Source organism: Emys orbicularis, chromosome 2 (genome assembly GCF_028017835.1).
Source record: "Emys orbicularis isolate rEmyOrb1 chromosome 2, rEmyOrb1.hap1, whole genome shotgun sequence".
Classification (NCBI taxonomy): Eukaryota; Metazoa; Chordata; order Testudines; family Emydidae; genus Emys; species Emys orbicularis.
Window position 1 is genome coordinate 112,382,345 of NC_088684.1, and position 23,714 is coordinate 112,406,058.

Sequence of the window (23,714 nt, forward strand, 5' to 3'; positions counted from 1 at the left end):
ACTAGAGTTAAGTCATGGTGCAGTCATTTTTTCCCTAAATTTTTCGATCAAGATGTGGTCAAACTGAAGTTACTGTAGAATAGCAGATTAGGCAACAAAGCAAAAGCTGCATGATTAGGTTTTCTAATCACTAAGTGATTCTCCCAAAAAATACCCATTATAAAATTAACGTGCAGGAAATGTTTTGGTAGAAGTAGGAAGACGAGGCTGGGGTAGAAATACTTTATTCAACGAAAGGAGCATGCTTATAACAGTGCTAAAAGGGCTGCTCCAGCAGAAGGGTACGGTTTCAATGTGCAGCTCCCATCCCTTGGTAAGTATCTTTCATTTGTAGCGAAAGTTATCCCAATACATTCAACATGGGGGCAGTGGATGCTGCTGCAGCAGTGTCTTTGGCAGCATGTATGGTTTTGTTTGTGAATCTTCTATATTCAGCTACATAGCTCAAACATGCAGATAAGGAACATTGTGACATCAGTGTTAAGGAATTTAAAGATTATCCAATCTCCCTGTTAGTTCTATACACAGTATATACAAAGCTTGACTGCTCCAAAAAATCCCAAAACTTTATTATTAAAGTGTGTGGTTTAGGCAATTTTAAAAAAAAATCCACGTGGCTGGTAACATTATAGACTTTCATGATTAGTTAACTAATTCCTACAACATGGGCGAGCTCTTCGTTCATTCAAAAGTCAAAGATTCTTAGAAGATATGGTGCTAGGATTCAAACAGTCTGAGAGTCACTTTCATCACTGACATCTGAAGTACCTTTTCTTTCAGTATTTACAGCAGCAAGGGCAGTGTCCACTTGAACTTCCTCCTCATCAGACTGGATAACAGGAGACTCTACTTCACTGGTACCCTGGCTGGCAGAGTCAGTCCAGGCTGATGATGATGAAGACAATTTTTGCCTTAATTCAGACTGGCTTGGAACCTGGAGGCTTATTTCATTCTGACAGGTTTTGGATTCAGGCCCTTCAAATAGTAAGGAGAAAAGAAAACAAAAAACCATTAATCCATCTGTTGAGCTGTAGTCTGTATGATATTGACTGGGGCTGATTATGCTGTTAATATTAAAATGGATCACTATTCAGCAGGGTGGTTAACATACTGGATGTACTAGCACAGAGCCATTAATGCAATGACTGATAAACCAACTGCTTAGTTAAGTGGTGTTCCACAGCTGAGGTGTTTTACACATTCACTCTATGGACTGCACTTCTCCATTTGTTTCCAGGTGTAATTTAAGATGGAGAGGTTGTTCTGTAAAGCCCAAAGTGGTTTGAGTCCTAGCACCTTTAGAAACTGTTTCTCCCCATCTAAATCATGCAGATAATTTAGATCAAGTTGTGAGACTAAGCAAGCGTCACATTTGAACTTTGTTCTGGCTGCTGGCGATGACCCATCAATTCTCCCTGTAATGGTTAGTGATTCTGGTATTTACGTGACCAAAGCCAATTCAGATTTCTGCATCTACTGCAAAATAATTTACTCACTGTTTGTATTGCATTAGCAGGAAGAGGCCACAACCAAGGGTTTGTCTACCCTGGAACACTAATTCTGAATAGCTTTGAAATGAATTAAAAGTAGCCTTAATTTGGTTTGAATGTCAACACAGGAGTTTAATGCAGCTTAAATTCACAGCTTTAGTTCATTTGGATTAGCTTCTCTGAGTTTTCCTGTGTAAACCAACCTTAGAATAAGAGCCTCCTTATACTAGTCTCTGCCCCAAAATGCTCATAAGACAAAGGATGAAAGAAAGACAGTAGTATTCACACATAGGGAATTAAGATTCACCCATGGTGTCAGAGGAAGTCTGAGATCTGGGTTTGATTACCAGCTTTGCCAGTCTCATTCTGATGCTTTAACAATAAAGCTATCCTTCCTCCCCACCACTTCCTAAAGTGAGGGGGGGGTTTTGAGTTGGCAATTTTTAATGTGATTTTTAAAATCTGCAGGAGAAGTAGAATTTCACCATTTAATACTTCAAGCTCCCCAAGGGAAGCCTTAGCTGCAGTTATCAGTAAGTCTCCAGTAGACGGCTAAGAACTACTCAATAAGTAAAAAAAGGAAAGAGAGCTAGAACAAGGAAGGTTTACAGATAGTTATTCTGGAAGAGCTCTCTCTTCCCATCCTACAGCCCTCCTCTTGCCCCTTGGAGGCCAAAGTATGTGATTAGGCTCTCCAAATTTTAATGTAATAGTGTATCTTGGGCCCAAGCAACACTCTAAAGGGAGGTGGGAGAGAGACAGGAGAAGTACTGTTAATTCTTTTGTCACATGTCTGAGTAATCTCCATTATTGTCAAATAATGCTCTGTTTTTTACAGGAACATTTTAGTATAATCCATTTAACAGTAACTTAAATGCAAACCCATGAGTTTGTATTATTTTTTGGAATGAAGTGGACTAGTACAGCAAAACTAATATTCTAAAGCAGGAATTCTCAAACTTCATTGTACCGCAACCCCCTTCTGATACCAAAAATTACTACATGACCCCAGGAGAGAGGGACTGACGCCTGAGCGTGCCTGAGACCTGCCACCTTGCATGGGGGAGGGGGCAAAGTGGAAACCCAAGGGCTACAGCCCCGGGCACTGGTCCTGTAACCTGAGCCCTGCTGCCCAGGGCTTTGGCTTTGACCACAGGCCCCAGCAACTCTAACAGCAGCCCTGCTGACCCCATTAAAACAGGGTCAGGACCGACTTTGGGGGCCCCATCCACAGTTTGAGAACTGCTGTTCTAAAGCTATACACAAATGCACTTTCCTCCTGTACACAGCCAAATTTCCCATAGCTGTAACTTAAATCTGAGGGAGCAAGGACAAAAAATAATTAAAATGTATTAACTGGATGATTTTGTCTTGGTTAACATATGTGTATTTTGTATTAGGAGAGGGGAAAATTCAGTGTCCAACTAGTTAGAATGCCTGTTGCTGAAAGGTTAAGTATCGACTAGTTCTAATACAAGAGCATACAAATTCACCCCCACCCCCTACCTGTAAAATTCCAATTCTACAAGGAAGGAAGGAATTATAGGGGATGGGAGAAAGGGAACTTTAGTTTTAAATGGTGCATTGTGCTCACCCTACCAAGGCTAGAAAGTGTCTTTGCACATACTGCTCAAGCTCAGTAGTCACTAAACTGCTCTAAGGTTGATTCTTGCTGTCTCAGATTGTCTCACAGAATTAAGTTAACAATCAAAGAATAAGAAAATACATTATATTACAGTAGCACTAGGAGGCTGCAACAGAGAAGTGGAGTCTATTTTGCTAGGCATTAGGGCAGGGATTGTGTCTCTGTACAAAAAGTTTGCACTCCAGACAAAGGGTGGGAAGGGAAATGGTGGCACAAAGAGGGGAAGTGACTTATCACACAGCAGGTCAATGGCAGACCCAAGAATAGAACCCAGATCACCATAGTCCCAGGCCAATATCCTATCCCATAGACCACACTGCCTCTTCATGCAATACAATTTTGCTTATTTGTTTGAGCACAAGCTGGCGTAGGAAGCTAGTAACTGAATATGTAAAAAAGTTGGAAAAGTTTGCACACAGTATACACTAAGATCTGGAACAGGCTCTCAACAGAACGCATGTGGGCAAACAATTTTGTTTTAAGAGAGCATGTAGTCCAGAGCTAGCTTTAGCATTTTAGTTTGCTTATCAGTAACACAAAGAACCTATAAGGCATTAGCTTAAGCCTAAGGCTTTGAGGCCTATGAACTCTAGCACAGATAAGTGGCCAAATGGTCAGCTTGAGTTTTGGGGAATTGGGAATAGCGTGCTTAAGGGGGGAGATTCTGTACAAAAGGATACCAGGTAACTGCAGGAACACTGAACTTGGCTATTTTATGAGAGATACCTTGACAGATGCTTAACCACAAACTTGCCTTGGTAACAAATTGATGTATATGGTAATAAGCTAAAATCTTTAATATACTAACTAACCTATAGGATAAAGACACCCTAATGTTGTTAGGGTGAGGAAGATGGACATTAGTATGAATATTTATGACAGGCCTTAGGCTCTCTAATAGGCCAGACCATGCTGTAAGGCAGAATCTGGACCATCGGACTTATTTGCCATGCTAAGGACAGAGCAGGACCACCAAATCCCCAAGAAAGGGGGTGAGTATATGTGAGGAATGGTACAAGATATTACTTTCTCTCTATTTTTGCTACATTTTTATGTGGTTTGGAGCATGCGTGTCTTTCCTAATTGTGTTAAAATAAGTGGTTAAAGCTTTGCTTTGCCCTCTACATGAGTGTAATCATTGTTCACACTGGGGTTCCCAACCAGATTTTGAATTTGATAACCTTGATTCTGGGACTAGAGTCCTACCATCCCCAGCTCTTCTCATTGGAAACCAATAATAAAATCAGTAACCCCTAAAGAATCAGGCAACAAGAGCTGGACAAATGTATGAGTGCAACTGTAGGACAGGGTAGTTTAGGATGATGGGGGGCAGGGCTCAGTAGCCCTGAGGGTTCCTTTGCTTCTGGTTTGTCTGATGTTGGATGGCTGGTTCTCGCTCCTCTGCTCAGAATCTAACTGATCGCTCCATGTGGGAGTCAAGAAGAAATTGTCCCACCTTCCAGGTAACGGAATGCGTTAGTGGATCATCTCAGCAGATCCTTCTCCAACCACGAATGGTCCATTTGAGGGACATTTTCCAGAGGCGGAGAACTCCCCAGATGTACTTTGTCGCACAAAGGTCTAATAGGAAGTGTCCACAGTTCTGCTCTTTTCACAGTCACCATCTGGGCTTACTCGCAGACACGTTCCTCTCCCCTGGAAGGACCATCTTTTCTATTCATTTCCACCCATTCTGCTCGCACACAAGGTCCTGTATGGCAACAGGGTAAATATCCTGGCCGATAGAGATGATCTGGTCCTCATTTCAGACAACTCAGAGTTTCCAACAAATAGTCGATGTCACAGCTGGGCTACCAACTAGATGGGGCTCCACTTCAATGCTAGGAAATGTGCATCCCTGCATATTGACAGCAGTAGAAGGGACTCAGTCCAGGGTGAACTCTTGATCTTCCTGGAGGATGGGTAAGCATACTAACATCTCGGCACGCCCACAGATTTCCACGTCCAGCAGACACCTGAGGATACCATTGCCGAGATCCTATGAGACGTGGGGGCAAGATCGACTGTTCCATACTGGCACCATGGTGGCAGATCAACGCCTTGAACACCTTCCTAATCCCCCATATTTCATTTGTCCTGAGGGGATCTGCCATGGTGAAGGTACCTCTGAACGAGGTGGACAGCACCATCAGGCAGCTAGTGAAGAAGTGGATGTTTCTTCCCCGGAGCACCAGCAACGAACTGGTGTACATTTCACACCGGCAGGGCGGTGCCAATGTCCCTCGAATGGGTGATCTGTGCAACATTGCGGTGATCACTCACGCCTGCTGCTTTCGGATGTGCCTGGATGCCATGGTGAGGAACATCACGGAGAGTGCTCTGCATGATGTCATCAGGAAGCGAATCATCAGGACCCCCTCCAACCAAGATGTTGCCACGTACCTGAGCGGCTCCCTGGAAGGCAAATTTGGAAGAGACGGGGAAGACTGCTTCACTTTAGACTCATCCCTGCAATGCTACGCAACAACTGGAGAAACGTATCGGCTGCCACTGGATGTGGTGCAAGGAACACCAAGAACTGGGAGTCCTGGTGCCACAGGTGAAAAATGCAGAGCACACAATCATCACTCCGAGAGCTAGAACCAAGCTGGAGAGGACCCTGAAGGATGCCATCCCCTGGCAGTACGTGGAAAACCTGAAATGGAAGCCAGACCAGGGGAAGGCCTTGGAGGTGACATGCAAATGGGATGCCAGCAATCACTTCCGCCTCGGGGGCAGCTTCGCCCAATTTGCCAACTGGAGGTTCATCTACAGGACCCAGCTCAACTGTGTCCCGCTGAATGGAGCCATCTGTCATGGGAATTACGACAAGCAATGCAGGAAGTGCGGCTATGCCAATGAGACACTACCCAACGTCTTGTGTAGCTGCAAGCCCCATTCCAGAGCCCGGCAGCTGCGCCACAACACCCTCCAAGATTGCCTTGTTAGCGCCATCCTGCCACCTGTAGGGAAGGTGGCTGTGACCCCCGCCATCCCCGGAACAGACAGCCAACTGCGACTGGACATCGCCACAGGAAGAAGATAGTCATGGTGGATGTCATAGTTCCCTTTGAAAACACTGCTCTACAGCCAAAATGCTTCTGAAATAAATGTAGTCAAACTTTACTAATTCTGGGTCACTGAGAACGAAAATGATGCTTAAAATTGTTGATTGGCTCTAGTTTTCAAGATATGCTATTGGGTCAGTATATACGACCCTTGACTTGGGAATGGCAGAGGATAAGTGAGTTATAAAGGGAAGGGATCTCAATTTAAACCAGAAATGACTAAAATACATCTTTGACTGGATCTATGAATAAATCTATGACTGAGTTTGGACAGTACTTGCTTTTTAGGCAAAACAATGAATGATGCAATCTGAAGCTGGTATTGCGTCATACATGATATGAATTGCATCATGTTATTCCTAGAAGTCATGGATGATGCAATCATAACGAAGCTTACATCACTCTGCTGAACAAATTGCCCTATATCAGCTCTAGAAATCATACAGTGTCGTGCTCTCTTATTTGTCAGTGTTTGATTTTGCAAAGGGACACATTTCTGTTTAGCCAAAGTGATCAGAGATGCCTCGTACTTGTGTGAACAGTGCAGATAACTTCTGCTATGTTTGTGGTGAAGTGACTTTTGCATCACAAAAGTGCAGTATAACCACTATGGTTAAGAAAGCCTATCACCTTTATTTTGGCTGCAAAATTGGAGATCAGGACAAGAGGTGGGCCCCACACATATGCTGCAACACTTGTGCAACAAATCTTAGCCAGTGGTTGAATAGGAAAAGGAAATCTATGCCTTTGGCAGTGCCAATGATTTGGAGAGAGCCAACAGATCATACCAGCAATTGTTACTTCTGCATGGTGCCTCCAGTTGGGAAAGGTGTGTCAAAGAAGAAAAAGTGGACTGTGCATTATCCAAACATTCCATCAGCTATACGCCCAGTACCCCACGGAGAAGGACTGCCGATTCCTGATGCACCAGAATCATTCTCACTTGAGTCAGACAAGGAAGAGGAAGAGGATGAAACTTCTGGTCCTGAACCATCAATGTCACAGGACCCACATTTCTCCCATCCTCCTCCTCTGAACCACACCTCATAACACAAGGTGAACTGAATGACCTTGTCAGGGATTTGGAACTACCCAAGAGTAAGGCAGAGCTGTTGGGCTCCAGACTACAGCAGTGGAATCTCCTGGCAGGTGATGTTAGGGTTTCCATGTTCCGTGACCGTCAAAAGGATCTTGTCCCATTCTTCTTCATGGAAGGTGATCTTGTAGCCTGCAACAACATTGATGGTGTGATGGCAGCCCTCAACATCGTTCACGATCCAGATGAGTGGAGACTGTTCATGGATTCATCGAAGACGAGTCAAAGCTGTTTTACTGCATAATGGCAATGTTTTGCCATCAATTCCAGTTGGTCATGCAGTCCATATGAAGGAAACCTATGACAACATGAAACAACTTTTGAGGTGCATAAACTATGACCAACATCAGTGGCAGCTTTGTGGCGATTTGAAGGTTGTTGCTCTCTTGCTTGGTCTGCAGACTGGATACACAAAGTACTGCTGTTTTCTCTGCGAATGGGATAGTCGTGCAAGAGATTCCCACTACATCAAGAAAGATTGGCCACTCCGACAGTCATTGGAGCCTGGGAGGAAAAGTGTTCAGCATCCACCACTTGTTGAATCAAGGAAGATTTTGTTACCACCCTTACACATCAAGCTGGGTCTGATGAAGAACTTTGTCAAGGCCATTGACAAAACACAAGCAGCTTTCAAGTACCTCCGTTTCCAAGGTTAAGTGAAGCTAAGATAAAGGAAGGTGTCTTTGTTGGTCCTCAGATTCGTGAACTTCTTCGAGATGATGCATCTGACCATGCACTGCGTGGCAAGGAAAAGACGACATGGAAAGCCTTCCAGTTAGTGGCAATAAATTTTCTCAGAAACAACAAGGCAGACAACTACAGGTTGTTGGTGGAAAACCTCCTCAAGGCATACAAAAGCCTTGGTTGCAATATGTCACTAAAGATACATTTTTTGCACTCTCATCTAGATTTTTTTCCACCGAACTGCGGAGCAGTGAGCGACGAGCACGGCGAGCGATTTCACCAGGACATTGCAACAATGGAGAAACGCTATCAGGGCAAATGGAGCCCATCAATGCTTGCAGACTATTGCTGGACAGTGACAAGAGATGCTCCATTTAATGAATACAAGAGACAAGCCAAGAAGCGCCGAGTAGACACCGAATAGGACTAAACTATGTACATAATAGTTTTTTGCCTTTTGTTTCATAATAAATTTTATTTATATAACCCTTTTGCTGATTTTTAAAGTGTTACATAAACAGGACAGGTGAAATATTATCATGTAAAGCAACCATAAACACATGAAAAGACCTAGGTTTACAATTTATGATTAAAACTCTACTATCTACACAATATACATAGACATAAAATGTAAAAACTTAAATATCTTAGAAACAGTAGCCAATCAGTTGTTTTAATTGTCATATTTGAATTCAGCACATCAAAATACATAATAAATAGCACATTTTATCTCTGAAGCAGACGACTTCTCAAAAATTGTAGACCAGTGAAACAGGACCCCAGCCTTCCACGACGCCTGATCTCGAAAGCGGGGACACCTTGAGAGCTAGGGGTTACGAGGTTCAAACTCTCATGCTGACTGTCGGAGCCCTTGGCCCATGGGAACCCAGTAATGAGCGAGTGTTGCAAGAATGCAGAATTGGTCAGCGCTATGCTCGGCTGATGCAGCAACTCATGGTGTCAGACGCCATCAGGTGGTCAAGGGACATTTATCTAGAACACATCACCAGACATCAGCAATAAAAGGAGAGATGAGCTCGAGTGCCATTGAGAAAAAGTTGGGAAAGTAACTGACATAGCTCCCTGATGGATTGTACAACCTATCCTAAATTCTCAAATACTGAGGGGCAATCTTAACTCATTGCTATATTTGCATTCCACAAGCTATTCTTAGCATCCAGTTAATGGGTACCCCACTCAGAAAGGTTATAATAATACTTTAACTGTATCACTGAATTTATTAATCTGCAGTATCCCAAATTAAGGTTATATACTATATGTATCTTATGACTTTCCAACCAACCTTTTTACTTTTGAATAATTTAAGCACTACACCCAGATGTACAGGCACTCTTTCCTTAACCTGTGTATTATATAATTTTAACATTAGCTTTAACTTTTTTTTTTAAGTCTGTAAGTACTGTCTGTTCCAATTCCAACCATGCTAAAATGTTAATAAATGCACAGACAAGATGACACTTTAAAACACAATCCTCTGAATTAAGTATCAGCAATAAGAATTTAGACCCTTCATGCTAATCAAAGGAAGTTAACCCTGTTACAGGAGTAAGTGTTTTTCATATCCAGGGCATACAACTAATCTTGGCAGGAGAATTAACCCCAGGAAATTTTACCCCTCCACGCCACCCCGCCTGGTTTGTGACAAACTTATCCTAAGGTAGAGGATGATTTCAGACAGTGTTTTACTTAATGTACTGATAGTGAAAATAAAAGATTTTCTTTCCTCTGAAGAGGCAGGTTGAATATCATTAGGTTTAAGGACAGTTATTCTTGACACCACTTTTCCTAAAAAATTCTGGCTTTATGATTTTTTTTTTTTTTTAAGAAAGGCATTTTGGTGAGAACAAAGATTTTGCACGTTGTAGAATAAAATTTTAATGTACAGCAACTGCTTGAGGTGACCAAATATCTCTAATCTTCTGCAATCAACAGCTAGACTGTTCAGGCATGCTACAGTAAGAGGTCCCAGTACATCTCCATATATCAAGGTATGTTAAATCACACTGTCTTAATATATTTAAAAAATTAACAAAGGATATAAAATAATGTCATTGCTTTAGAACAGGGATTCTCAAACTTCATTGCACCACGACCCCCTTCTGACAACAAAAATTACTACATGGGGCGGGGGGAAGAAACAAAGCCTGAGCCCACCCAAGTCCCACTGCCTCTGGTGGGGGGGGGGGGGGGCAAAGCCAAAGCCCCACCACCCAGGACAGTAGGGCTCAGGCTTCGGCTTCAGCCCTGGGTGGTGCGGCTCAGGCTTCAGCTTTGGCCCCTGAGCCCCAGCAAGTCTAACATCAGCCCTGGTGACCCCATTAAAACAGGGCCACGACCCACAGTTTGAGAACTGCTGCTTTAGAATACCAAGTCAGTACCTGAAAGCAAAGAGAAACTGAGTGAGTTCTGATTTAAAGGGAGGAATGGCAGCATTCCTCAGTAGTTTTTTTTAGAGAAAAAAGTTTACAGCACTACTTGTAACATGGCTCAGATCAACATGGATCAAAGAAATATATTTTATAAGCTACTTACTGTCTGAATAAATAAAACCAGAGTACAAGTTGAACAGAGTACCAGGTCATATAAAGTAATTCTGAATGTCTCAGTCCTACTGTAAGTTATTCTCTTCAATTAGTAAAGTAACATACCTGAATACACCAGTGTAGAGAAACTCCAGAAAGGCAATCATTTAATGCTGAGTTCCAGCCCAAACATCTCCCTGTGAGTCTTGACAAAGAGAGCCTACATCTTTGAGCAGCTTTTGTGATGAAAGTGGTCTTGGCTTACTTCAAAATGACAAATTCAAGACTAATTATGGGAAAAGTATTCTATTTAAAATAAAAAGCTTAACTACCGCAAATAAATTAAAGCTGTTAAAAGCTGTTATAGTTGAAGTTCAATGTGTGTTTTATATATATAATATATAAGCAATTAAAATGCCAATTGACAACTTTTTTATATATATAAAGCCAAAGATCCTATAAAGTAGATTCTTTTATTACCTAAAAAACAAAAATGTACAAGCCATCTAACCCCAAGACACTCAGAGGGATACCTAGGGCCAGAAGAAAAAAAGAGGTCTCCTGGAAAAATCAAGCAGCTTTGCAGTAAGCTCTTCTGCATCATGACTGAGGGTCTGTAGGAAATACTAACCTTTAGAGAACAGATACAGTATGAAACACTATACAGTCTAGATTAGAGTCCTAGTGATTTATTAGTGCAAGCACAACTAGATAATTTACAAGGCATGCCCTAACTGTTCATTTCATACCCAAAATGGGAGATAGTATGCTATCGTCCTCTCCTGAGTTCAAGAAGACATCTAGTGCTTCTTGATCAGACATGTCCATCAGGTCCATCTGTTCCAGCATGTCCACATTCACCTCCATGGAAGACATACTTCCTATTGGCTCTGCAGCAATAAACAATATGAGTGAATTGACAATGCAGCGCATGTTCTAGGCAAAGACCATCAGCTTTGTAACGTTATTACAAAGGCTTCCACAATTGCCACATTACTGTACTGCATCCTTAATTATTAAACAGCTATTCTCAAAATGTAAATATTACATACATTGGCAAACAAGGAAAATTGATTATTGATAGGAAACAGCTTTGGTAATCTCTTAGAGACAAAACAACAAGGTCTGAACTTGATAACAATACAAGTTATCGTATTTATAGCTTTTTGATATGAATTATAAATAGCTTCTTAGAGGCAGACTCAGAATCTACAAAAGCAGGAAAGACTTCTTTGTTTCTTGCTCATTGTTTTAGAGCAGGCTGCCGTCATTATCTTTGCAAAAAGGTATTTTATTAGTACTAATATTTGTATTACTAGAACCCAGAAGCTGGGGGGGCATGGATCAGCATTCATATCACACTCAGTACCCGGCCCAAACGGGGAAGCTAATGATCCAACCAATGGACCAAATTCCGTGATGAATCCTGGTCACATGCCACCTGAGGCACGTTGCGCACATGCTAAGAAGAAAAAGAAGATAATTCAGAAGCCACAATGAGGATCAGGGCTCTGTCATGCGGGTGCTATAGGAATGCCTATGAAGAGACAGACCTGCCCAAAGGTGCTTACTAATCCAAACGTTTTCTTCTTCCTGTGTCACAGCTCTATTCCCCACCTGCACATTTAACAAAAATCTCTCAAGAAAGAAAAAGTACAAGACTGGACCAATGTACAAGTATCAACACACAGGAGTTGTGAAAATGCAAGGAAGAGTTGTAATTCTCAAAAGGCAGGTGTTCTTTCTTCCCATTCAACCCACCAGTGTGATCAGTGGTAGCAGACTGTAGTGCAGAGCCTAGACCAGGGGTGGCCAAACTTACTGACCCTCCGAGCTGCAAACGACAATCTTCAGAAGTTCAAGAGCTGGGGCAAGCCTGCCGGTGCTCGTGGGTAAGGGGTCTCAGGGCTTCAGCCCCGTAGGAGCTGTCTGCCCAGGCTCGGGGGCTTCAGACCCACTCCTACTGAAGCCCTGAGCCCCAACAGGTGTGCCCCCCAGTTTTCTGCCAGGGTTTGCTGACCCTGCTCAGTCACATGGTGCTGCTGGGCCCACTCCCTGCCCAGCAGCTGCTGAAGCCGGCAACCTGGGAGCTGCAGACAGAGCCAACTCCCTTTGCTGCTGCCTCTCCCTATGGAGCTAACGCAGCAGCTCCTCCCTGCAGCTCCCACTCCCTGCAGCACTAACACCTGGGAACTACAGGGAGGGCGTGACTCAAGCTGTTGGGGGAACCTTTAAATTGTGCCCCTCCCGCCCCCCAGTCAGGAGGAACCAGTCATCTCTGGCAGAAATCCCTAGCCCCACCACAGGGCAGAAGCCTCAAGTTCCTCCCATCCAGTCTGGTAGACAGAGAAAAGGGGTGGGACTCCGCAAGCCACACTTTAACTGTAAAAGAGCCACATGCGGCTCACAAGCTGTGTTTGGCCATCGCTGGCCTAATGTCCAATGTATTGTCCCATATGGAGACTTCACACCATTAAAGACAAGTGCAAACTTCTGATTAGTATCAGTATAATGCCAACATCAAATACTTGAAGAAACCTCTTTCCTTTAACCTAATAAACGTATTTAAAAATGTACAGTAACTCCTCACTTAACGTTGTAGTTACGTTCCTGAAAAATGCGACTTTAAGCGAAACGATGTTAAGCAAATCCAATTTCCCCATAAGAATTAATGTAAATGGGGGGGCTAGGTTCCAGGGAAATTTTTTTCCACCAGACAGACACACATACATACACACACATTATAAGTTTTAAACAAACAATTTAATACTGTACACAGCAATGATAATTGTGAGGCTTGGTTGAGGTGGTGGAGTCAGAGGGTGGGATATTTCCCAGGGAATGCCTTATTGTTAAATGATTAACTAGAATTCGGCTGAGCCCTCAAGGGTTAACACATTGTTATTAATGTAGCCTCATACTCTACAAAGCCGCACGAATCAAGGGACAGGAGACAGCACGGCAGACAGAGACAGAGAGATGCGCATTGCCCCTTTAAGTATGCTGACCGCACATTGCCTTTTAGTAGATTAGCAAGTTGACACAGCAGCTGCTTCCAGCAAGCTCCCTCCGACCTGAGCCCTGTCGTGTCCCACCCCTGCTCTATGGAGATGGAGTAAGCGGGGGGGCAGGAGCAGGGGGGAAGGGGACACCCTGACATTAACCCCCCTCTTCTCTGCCCCCCCCCCCGCCGCACAGCAAGCAGAAGGCTTCCGGGAGCAGCTCTAAGGCAGAGGGCAGGAGCAGCACATGACAGTGGGGGGAGGGATAGCTGAACTGCCTGGCAATTGATGGCGGCTGCCGCCCAGGGAACTTACAGGAGCGGGGAGCTGATGGGGGGCTGCTGGTCCACCCCGGTTCCAAGCCCCCACCAGCTAGCTGCAATGGGCTGCTCTTTCTGCAAGCAGTGGACAAAGCAGGCGGCTGCCAAACAATGTTATAAGGGAGCATTGCCCAACTTTAAATGAGCATGTTCTCTAATTGATCAGCAATGAAACAACATTAACCGGGACGACTTTAAGTGAGGTATAAGTACTTTCAGCTGCCCCCAAAAGAAGTTTGTGTTTTGACTCTGCCACAATTATAGTACATCAAATAATGACTAAAATAATTATTTTTATAGCTGTCATATGAACTCTTATTTACCTTTTGTTTTGCAGTAAAACTCTGACTATATAACAGGTAAGCCAAAGAAATACCTTAAGTATGCATATTACTAAAAGTCTCAAACAATGCTGATGTCAGTGTGCGAATGGAGATGCAACCCTACTCCTTCCTTTGATTACTTTTCCCCCCCAAGTATAGCATATCCCCCGTCTTTCACACCTGCAGTATAGTAAAATACTGTACTCAGCAATAATTATGTTCTTCCTTGACTAGCGCTGGTACTGCATTATAAAACAAAGATCAAACATAAAAAGATATACCCTTTTCTCTCCTATAACGCACTGCATTGCCGTGTTTACTTACTGTGCACTGTATTAATAAAAGTGTCAAAATAAAACCAAGTGCAAAAGGAAACCAAAACAATCCTCTCACTAGCCTTCTAGTTGTGGGTCTATGGATTAAGTGGAGGCTATGTCAAAACTTGCCTCGTCTCTCTGCTATCTGCAGGTATCCTGTAGAAAGGTATTGCTCCATATCCTGCTGGAAGGCTTCTTCAAAGAACTTCTGACGCTCCTTTAGCTTCATCTGCTGGGTATGCTCCATATCCAAAACCTTCTGGGCATGCTCAGCATCTAGCTCAGCTGAGGACCAACAATAAAAAGGAATATACACTATTAAAAATGTAGAAACATCTGTAAATTTGCTTTTAACATGACTTATCAGAATCACACCAACAAATTATGTAATTATGTATATCTTCTCAATCATACGCTCATATTTAATATAGTGTGAATACACAAAAAAGAGACGATCTCCTCTTGAAACATTCTGTCTCACTTTCTAGGCTATTTGTAAAGAAAAGGACACATTTATCATTCAACCCAACAGTTCAAATTATATGTACCTCATCTGACACACAACTGATCACTCATCACAGTCACTGAATTCTAAGACCCATGGATAAACTAAGATTGGATTACACAGGTCTGAATCTCTATATACAGTAATGTATAAGGGCAATAATGAAAAGATGTTATAGCCTCATTTCTGCACTTCCTGAGTATTGCAGATAGTCCACTTCAAAATCATACCTCATCACTCCCATAAGGCAAATATGGTATACTATGAGGTACTATAACCGGATGCCCCAATATTAAACTGATATAACTCAAGATTTCTTGGAATGAATAAACTGAAACACTTATTGAGTACAGACTTCAGATAATGACAGTGTCAGAATACTGCTGAGTAAAATTAGCAATAATGATGTTATGCATATTTAATAAACAAATTAATGTCAAGATGTTATAGTCTTCATTTTTGTGTCTGTAGAGTGAGCACAGTTGAGCCTACTTTGAAACTTCAAGGTAATGATGCCACATCAAATAATAAACTGTCAGCTATTCCCCATTCTAATAGGATAAGAAAGTACACTTCTTATAATTTTCTTAACAAAAACTTAATTCAGATACTCATGGCTGATATGTTATATCATAAAATATTAGTAATGTAATTAAAAAGAAAAATTAAAGGTTTAAAGACTGGACACTCAAAAAGTCAGATTCCTGCACCAACCTCGACCAACCTTGGAGAAATCATAGAGGAGGTCCAGAAAATTAATCCTACTTGTCACCAGTGCTCTAAGTGTGCTCAAGATTTGGAACAAATGGAAGAGGGATGCTTGAAACCTCCCAAGTTTTCAGGCATATAGCTGCTTTGAAGGATACGTCTAAGAAAGATATGCATGAGACACACCATGAACAAAGGCAGTTTACCATGCCTTTCTGTGCAACCATGGAGAACCTTCATGTAGCAAAACCCCTGTGGTTCCACTACACACAGAGTGGGTCAGAATATGAAGAACCTATGAAGATGTACAGATCCTGTGTACTATGGAGCCAAACTACATGAAGGCTCCCTGTGTGCCACAGTACATTGTGTATCTGGAGGAGAGGGCAATGGATTACACTGCATGGAGCCATTCCCCTTAGCATGCTGTGAGTGCAAGTGGGGCACAGTCCATCATATGGCTGAAGTAGTGACTACAGAGCGCAACTGCTGCCACTGAACGGTCAACTGTGGGAAAAAATTGTGATTCTGGCTGTGTACAGAAGCCAGGATTTACGTATTAGAGAATTCACACTTCAATTGTTTCAGGTGGCATGTCTGCAGTGTGGGTTCAGGGGGAAAAATGGAATAGTGTCAACAACGTTTGGGAGGTTATTCACAATTATAAGGGCTGGAAATGTAATCTGTTTTTTAAATAAAAAAAATAGATTCATCCAACAGTTTCTGCAGAGCTCCTTACTTGCCAGGAAATTTTTCTGTTTATTAGTGCATGAATTTGTCAACTCTGAGCTATCAGGATAGCGAAAACCATCAGGGTAGTGTGGTGTTTAGCATCTGTTAGGAGGGTGCTTAGAGTACAGTGGGATGGCTGTCTTGCAGTATGATGGTGGATGAGGAAAAGGTGCTCCCCTGGACTGTGTACAGAACCAAAACAGAAATTTGTAATTTTCCTAACATTAGTAAGAAGGATCTAGCGAAGGGTCAAATATTAGTCCCAGATGCATTAGATTTGGTTTGGTTTGTACGCTAGTATGTAAAGTTTTAGCAGGGGCAGTTAGTGTCTGATCTGCTTTAAAAGCAAAAGAGAATGAGGAGGTTGTAAAGGAAATATTTAAAATTACAGGTAAACATGTGAGGAGATACAAGGGCAGAGTTAAAGTACATGCAGGAAAACTATAGGATAGCTTTCAATTTTTAAAAACAAACATTCTATTGTCTTTTTTATGACACATATAACGTAATTAAGCTAGAATTTCAAGGTTCTTTGTCTTGAAATTTCCTCTCTCTTAAATAGAAGATTCCATAAATGTGGAAAGTGCTGTGCCAGTTGTGTCAGCTCTTACCCAGTCTGTAGGTGTCAGCTGAGCACTGACAAACTCATAGCTGGAAACCAAACCAGCTCTTCTGTACGTTAGTTTTGTTCAAAACAGGTATTAGTCTTATAAGAATGTATTGAGTGTTTAAACTCTATGAAATGCTTGTAAATTGCTCCATGCATTAATCTCACCTGTCATGTCTGTATTCCATGCTATTAAAAAAAATATGAAAATTTTGCTTTATAAAACTTTGAAAACATTTGCTCTGAACTTGTGAACCCAGGCATGAAAATTGTCGTCCCCCCCCCCCCCCCCATTCAGGAGGCCTATGAAGATTAAACGGCCCATTAAGGAACATTACAATACAAAGGATTGGTGAATGGCCCTATCAACACCTTGGAAATGCTACACGCAAGGGAGCTCGTCTCATGTACTGGAAGGCTAAATGTAACAGATAAAATAGGGTCACAAGAAAAATTTTCATCTCTTTGCTGTTTGAACTCACAGGGCCAGCGACAACAAACTAAGGCAGAGTTCCCCAGGGTCTGCCGTAAAAGACATTTTGAATCAACACATTACTACTACACCTTTGTCATTTTTAAGAACCATAGATGGTAAGTCATTCGTGTGTATATGCTTGCTGGCATTAACCTGTAAATAACTCATTTCTTATTCCTAGTTAATAAACCTTTATTTAGTTTATTACAGGATTGGCTACAGGCATTGTCTTTAGTGCGAGATCTAAGATACAAATTGATCTGGGGCAAGTGACTGGTCTCTTGGGACTGGGAGCAACCTGAATATTTTATTTTTGGTGCAACGTGAATATTGTGTGACCATTTATCACTAATTCCAGCTTGTCTGGGTGGTGTGATAGACTGGAGAGCCTAAGGGGACTGTCTGTGACTCTATACTGGATTGGTGAAATCTAATTATAGAACATACCACCAATGTGGGGTGTCTGCCCTGTTTTTGCATCTGAAGAAGTGAGGTTCTGACCCACGAAAGCTTATGCTCCCAATACTTCTGTTAGTCTTAAAGGTGCCACAGGACCCTCTGTTGCTTTTTACAGATTCAGACTAACACGGCTACCCCTCTGATACTTGCCCTGTTTTTGACAGCCTACCTTGAGGTAGGAACTCACCGTTATGAGCCACTCCAGACAGCATCACAAGCACATTGAAAATGCTAATTTTTTCCATTCTTTAGAATTATTTACCTAGGCCCATCAATATTAGGACTTTAGTGAGGACTTCAGCTATGTTAGGCAGATCTTATAACTTCTTTGAGGGTGCTCTAGCCATTTTAAGGGTAATTATACAGACCATTACAAAATACACACTGTGTAATCCTATATCATACCCCTTGGTACCAGCATTCACTGTTCTATATAGTGTTAGCAATACATTTAGTAACTGGAAATGCAAACATCTGGATCAAGGTGATTAATTGATACTACTGACTGTCAGAAGCATCACAACAGAATTCAGGGATCTTACACATCTTATTGGAGAAAATGTCAGGAGACAAATGGGGACTTTTCCAATATATAATCAGTTGACTATTTCAGGGTAGCTATAATCAGCTACTTTAATATTTAGAGCTACAAAACCAGAGCTCTGATTCACTTACTAAAAGCCTTCTAAAGATGCATTTCCTTCCATGAAGGAAGTAGTAAATCAATAAAAATGTCTCCCCTCCAGAATCCATATTCCTTCCCTTATGTTTCCCAATCTTCCGGCAACTATCTTAGAGGCTACTTATCTTAAAGTAACTGGAGTTTTTTGAAATGCCTTGGTCTACACTGTAGGTGTGCGTGCCCCACACACATGGACCCAGAATCTTTTAGCCAGCAGTGTCTATTGGGACTGCGCATTCAGCCTGAATGTCCTCATGTCCTATCCAGAGGCAGAGCAGTCTTAACTCTTTTAGCATGGGCTACAAAAAGCCTAGAAGAGACTCTGAAGGACCTTGCGCAGTCCAGGTAGAACACCAAAGCTCTATGAACAGGTCCTAAGGCGGATCCAACAAGCCTGGAGAGGACTAGGTTTTGATACCATATAAATAATGAATCAGACACAGGTGGGTAAACGTTGAGTAGGCCTTTTAGATGTCTGAAAACCAGAGAGTGAAAGAAAATGGAAAACCCAACTATTGGTGGATGCAGATATGGAAGACAGGTGGACTATCACCAAACTAAGAGGCCAGATGATTTCAGGTGCAATAGATAGTCCAATATATGTCTAACTCCTGTACGATGAGACAATAAGTGTTGAGTTTGTGCCAAAAACCTCTTCCACTTTGATGTTTATGTGGCTCTAGTGGAATCTTTGCTGTTGCTTACCAAGACGGCTTGAACATCTTGGCAGCATGATCTCTCGTGAGTACTTAACCAGAGATCATGCTGTGAGGTGCGAGATTGGAGGTTAGGATGCAGAGACTTGCCCTGGGTCTGAGACAGGAGATCCTTGACTAGCGGCAAAGTTATCAGTGGCCAGACAGAGGGCTGATGCAAGTCTGTGAACCAGCACGACCTTGGCCAAACTGGTGTCACTAAGATTAATGATGCTTTCTCTCTTTTTAGTTTCCTGATTATCCTTGGAATGAGAGAAATTGGAGGGAATGCATATAGGACACAACTGGATCAAGGGAGAAGAAAGGTTATCTGTGATGGAACCTGGGCTGCAGCCCTCCCTGGAGCAAAATCTCTTGCATTTGTTGTTCAGGTTGATTGCAAACAAATCCAACTTGGTACCGCCATGCATGGAAAATCTGGAGGGGTACGGCTTTTATGATTGACCACTTGCGATGGTGTATGAAATCCATGCTGAGGGAACCTACAATTGTATTTCTCACTCCTGGAAGGTGGAACACTTTCAAGGAGATACTGTTCCTTATGCATAGACTCCACAGGTGTATAGCTTCTTGGCATAGCTGAGGTGACCTTGCACCTCCCTGCTTGTTCAGATAAAAACTAACAGTGGTGTTGTCTGTAAGAACTTGTATCACCTGGTTCTTGATGGTGGACATAAGTGTCCTGCATTTACATGGAGTGAAACTTCCTGGGGTAACTAAAGAACTTGTGCCGGAAGTTGAATGAGATGGGCACCCCAGCCTTTGGTAGATGCATCTGTTACCAGAGTCATAGTAGGTTCTGGGGACAGAAGTGGACTTCCTTTGCTTATGATCCCTGTATCCAACCATCAATCCAAAGAGTGAAGCATTCAAGCAGGTATGCAAACTTGCATATGCAAAAAATGCCTGGTAGGATGATATACTGAATGGAGCCAGGCCTGTAGACAGCAAAGGTGAAGTCTGCCATCGGGAGTTAGCTATGTGTATGAGGCTACATGGCCAGGAGCTTCACACAGGAATGCACCATTGAGATTGGATTGGACTTGAGACTTCCAGAGAGGAAAGCTATAGCCTGAAACCTTTCCTTGTAACTTTGATTTGTCAAAATTTAGATTCAGGACTTATCTAGAGAATGACAACAAGGATGCTGTTTTGGGCTTGGTTGTTTAATGTCCCTCGGAATATCTAATCATCCAGGTAAGGAAATATTTGAACGTCTAAATGGCAAAGACATGCGGTTACCACCAATGTTCCCTCTAATTTTTTCCATCCATTTGCAGAATACATTTTGTTATGTGCACTGAGGTATGTGCCTATGTGTGCCACCAGTAGAAACAAAAAACCTAGATATGATTATATATATTTTTAAAAAGTTACCATAGGGATAAGTACTCCAGCCAGGACAGGTTGGCATTTTAGAACTCACTACTCAAAGAATTATATTTAAGTGTAAGAGAAACAAAAATTATGAAATGCATAGACCAGTTAAAACACTAAAATAACACACTTTGAAAGAGTGAAATTACAGAGAATATATGTGCATTGCAGGAAGTACCTGTGACAGGTTGGATCACAGAAACCCCCTTGGGAGCTGCCACCCAATGTGCAAAGACTACCCCTGCTTCTATTTTCCCTGCCAGCTCAGGACTCCAGCACCCTGTCTTGCTGAGCCAGACACTCCAGTCTGCTCTAACAAAGACTCAGGGTCTGAATCACTTGTCCCAAAGCTGCAAGTTTACCCAAAAACAGCTCACAGGAGTGTGCTTGTCTTTAGCACTCAGATGCCCAACTCCCAATGGGGTCTAAACCCAGATAAATCCGTGTTACCCTGCATAAAGTTTATGCAGGGCAAACTCATAAATTGTTCGCCCTCTATAACACTGATAGAGAGATATGCACAATTGTTTGCTCCCCCAGGTATTAATACATACTCTGAGTAAATTACTAAATAAAAAGTGATTTTATTAAATACAGACAGTAGGATTTAAGTGGTTCAAAGTAGTAACAGACAGAACAAAGTAAGTCACCAAGTAAAGTAAAATAAAATGCGCAAATCTATGTCTAATCAAACTAAATACAGATAAGTTCCTCACCAGTTCCAGAATGCTCCCTTTTACAGGCTAATCTCCCTTTAGCCTGGGTCCAGCAATCTCTCACAACCCCTGTAGTCACTGTCTTTTGTTTCAGTTTCTTTCAAGTATCCTGGGGGGGTGGAGAGGCTCCTTCTTTAGCCAGCTGAAGACAAAATGGAGGGGTCTCCCCCAGGTTTAAATAGGCTCTCTCTTGTGGGAGGAGACCCCCCTCCTCCCTCCTATGCAAAGTCCAGCTCCAAGATGGAGTTTTGGAGACACCTGGGCAAGTCACATGCCCCTGCATGACTCAGTCTTTATAGGCCGACGCCATTGTCCACATGGTATCTTGCATGTCTCCAGGAAGACTTATGTGGATTGGAGCATTCCAAGATGCATTGTTCCCCAAGTGTTTCCCGATCAGGTACTTAACCTGGCAAATTCCTTCCTAAAGAAGCTGACCAAATGCCTCACCAAGCTTACTTAGAAATCAAGCAAGCATACAGCCCATATTCTTAACCTCAAGTAGAAAATGGTATATATGTACAAAGGATGAATAGATATAGTAGACCATAACCTTTACGGAGATATGTTACATGGCACAGGCAGCACAAAACATATTTCAGTTATATCATACATACATTTATAAACACCCACCCATAAAGCCTTATGGGGTACGCTGTCACAGTACCAAGTAGTAACAACACCACCACAAGTATGTGTTGGGTGATGAGTGTGTGACACAGAGACTGGGTTCAGTGTTCCCTCTAATTTTTTATGTCCACGTGCGGAATATGGAGGTGATGGGTGACACATCACCTTCATATTGGTGCACATAACAAAATTCATGTGGTGGAGGTGGGGCAGAGGGGTTCGGAGTGTGGGAGGGGGCTCAGGGCTGGGGCAGAAGATTGGGGTGCTTTGAGGTGGGGCTGGGGATGAGGGGTTCAGGGTGCGGGAGGCGGCTCAGGGCTGGGGTTTGGGGGGCTGAGGACTTTGGCTGGGAGTGCAGGCTCTGGGGTGGGGTTCGAGGTACGGGAGGGGGATGAGGGTTGAGTGCAGGGGCTGAGGGCTCTGGCTAGGGGTGAAGGCTCTGGGGTGGGGGTGGGGATGAGGGGCTCAGGATGCAGGCTGCCCAGTGGCTGCGGTGGGGAGAAAGGACCCCCCCTCCCAGCCCTCTCTCGCCGCAGCAGCTCGGGGCCGGGGGAGAGGCGCCTCTCCCCGGCAACTTCGGTGGGGCTGGGCCGGGCCAAGGGAGGGGTTCCTCTCCCCCAGGTGTGGCAAGTCCGGGACAGGTCAGGTTGTTGGGGCCAGGAGAGAGGCGCCTCTTCCTGCTGGGTCCGGCAGAGAGGGACGCCTTTCCCGCCGCAGCCCTAAGCCCCTGCGCGGGGCTTAATACACAGCCGCACAGCTTAGAGGGAACTTAGCTGTTGTGTGTGACACACAGAGACAGAGTGTGTGCTGGCTGCTGGGGAAAGCTGTGCGCAGTCTCTTCCAGACACTCACTGAAAGCTCTCCAGCGCCCTGTTGTCTCCCCTTTCCCACTTTGCAGAGATGGGGTACATGGACGGAGAGAGAGAGAGAGAGAGAGAGACTGACTGTGTGAGCTGGCTGCTGGGGAAATCTGAGAAACAGTGAGAAAAGAAAGGGACTCAGCCACTCACCAGTCAGATCTCAGCAGCTCTGAGTCCTCCTGAGCCAGACTGTCCCCTCTGCCCTGCAGAGATGGGGCACCGGGGTGGGGGGAGAGGGACACCCTGACATCAGCACCCTCCTTCCTCTGCACAGCTGGGGGAGGGCACCTGAACACATACTGCCGGCTGTGCGTGCTCTCCTAATCAGCTGGGAAGCGCTTGAATCTCTCCTGCGTAGCCGCTCAAGCGCGCAGCTTACAGGGAACACAGGTTACCACCGCCATGCACTTGATGAAAAACCCTTGGGGCTGAGAACAGCCTAAAGCGAAAAACTGTCATCATAATGCATGTTGCCTACTATGAAACAAAGGTACTTCCTGTGGTCTGGATGTACAGCCACATTGAAATACATGAGCAAATTGAGGGCAGCATACCTATTTCCAATCTCCAAGGAAGGGATAATAGAAGCAAAGATGAACCTCTTGAACTTGATTCTCTTGACGAAATGATTCAACTTTCTTACATCTAAAATGGGACAGCTACCTGATTTCTTTCGGACCAGGAAGTAAAGCTTCCCCTCCCCACCTCCGTGTTGATAAGGAACCTCTTCTATTGCTCCCCATTCCAGGATACAGAGTA

General features: G+C 43.3%; 1 protein-coding gene across 1 annotated transcript in view; it reads right to left on the reverse strand.

Moving 5' to 3' along the window:
- Nucleotides 1–209: 209 nt before the first annotated feature.
- The window catches only part of DTNBP1 (dystrobrevin binding protein 1), a 168,056-nt gene continuing 144,551 nt past the window's right edge, over nucleotides 210–23,714 (reverse strand). The window contains exons 8-10 of the mRNA XM_065398846.1: nucleotides 14,618–14,773; nucleotides 11,276–11,416; nucleotides 210–975 (exon numbers count right to left, since the gene is read on the reverse strand). Coding sequence (XP_065254918.1) covers nucleotides 725–975; nucleotides 11,276–11,416; nucleotides 14,618–14,773 — 548 coding nt within the window. The 3' untranslated portion in view covers nucleotides 210–724. The remainder of the gene's footprint in view (nucleotides 976–11,275; nucleotides 11,417–14,617; nucleotides 14,774–23,714) is intronic.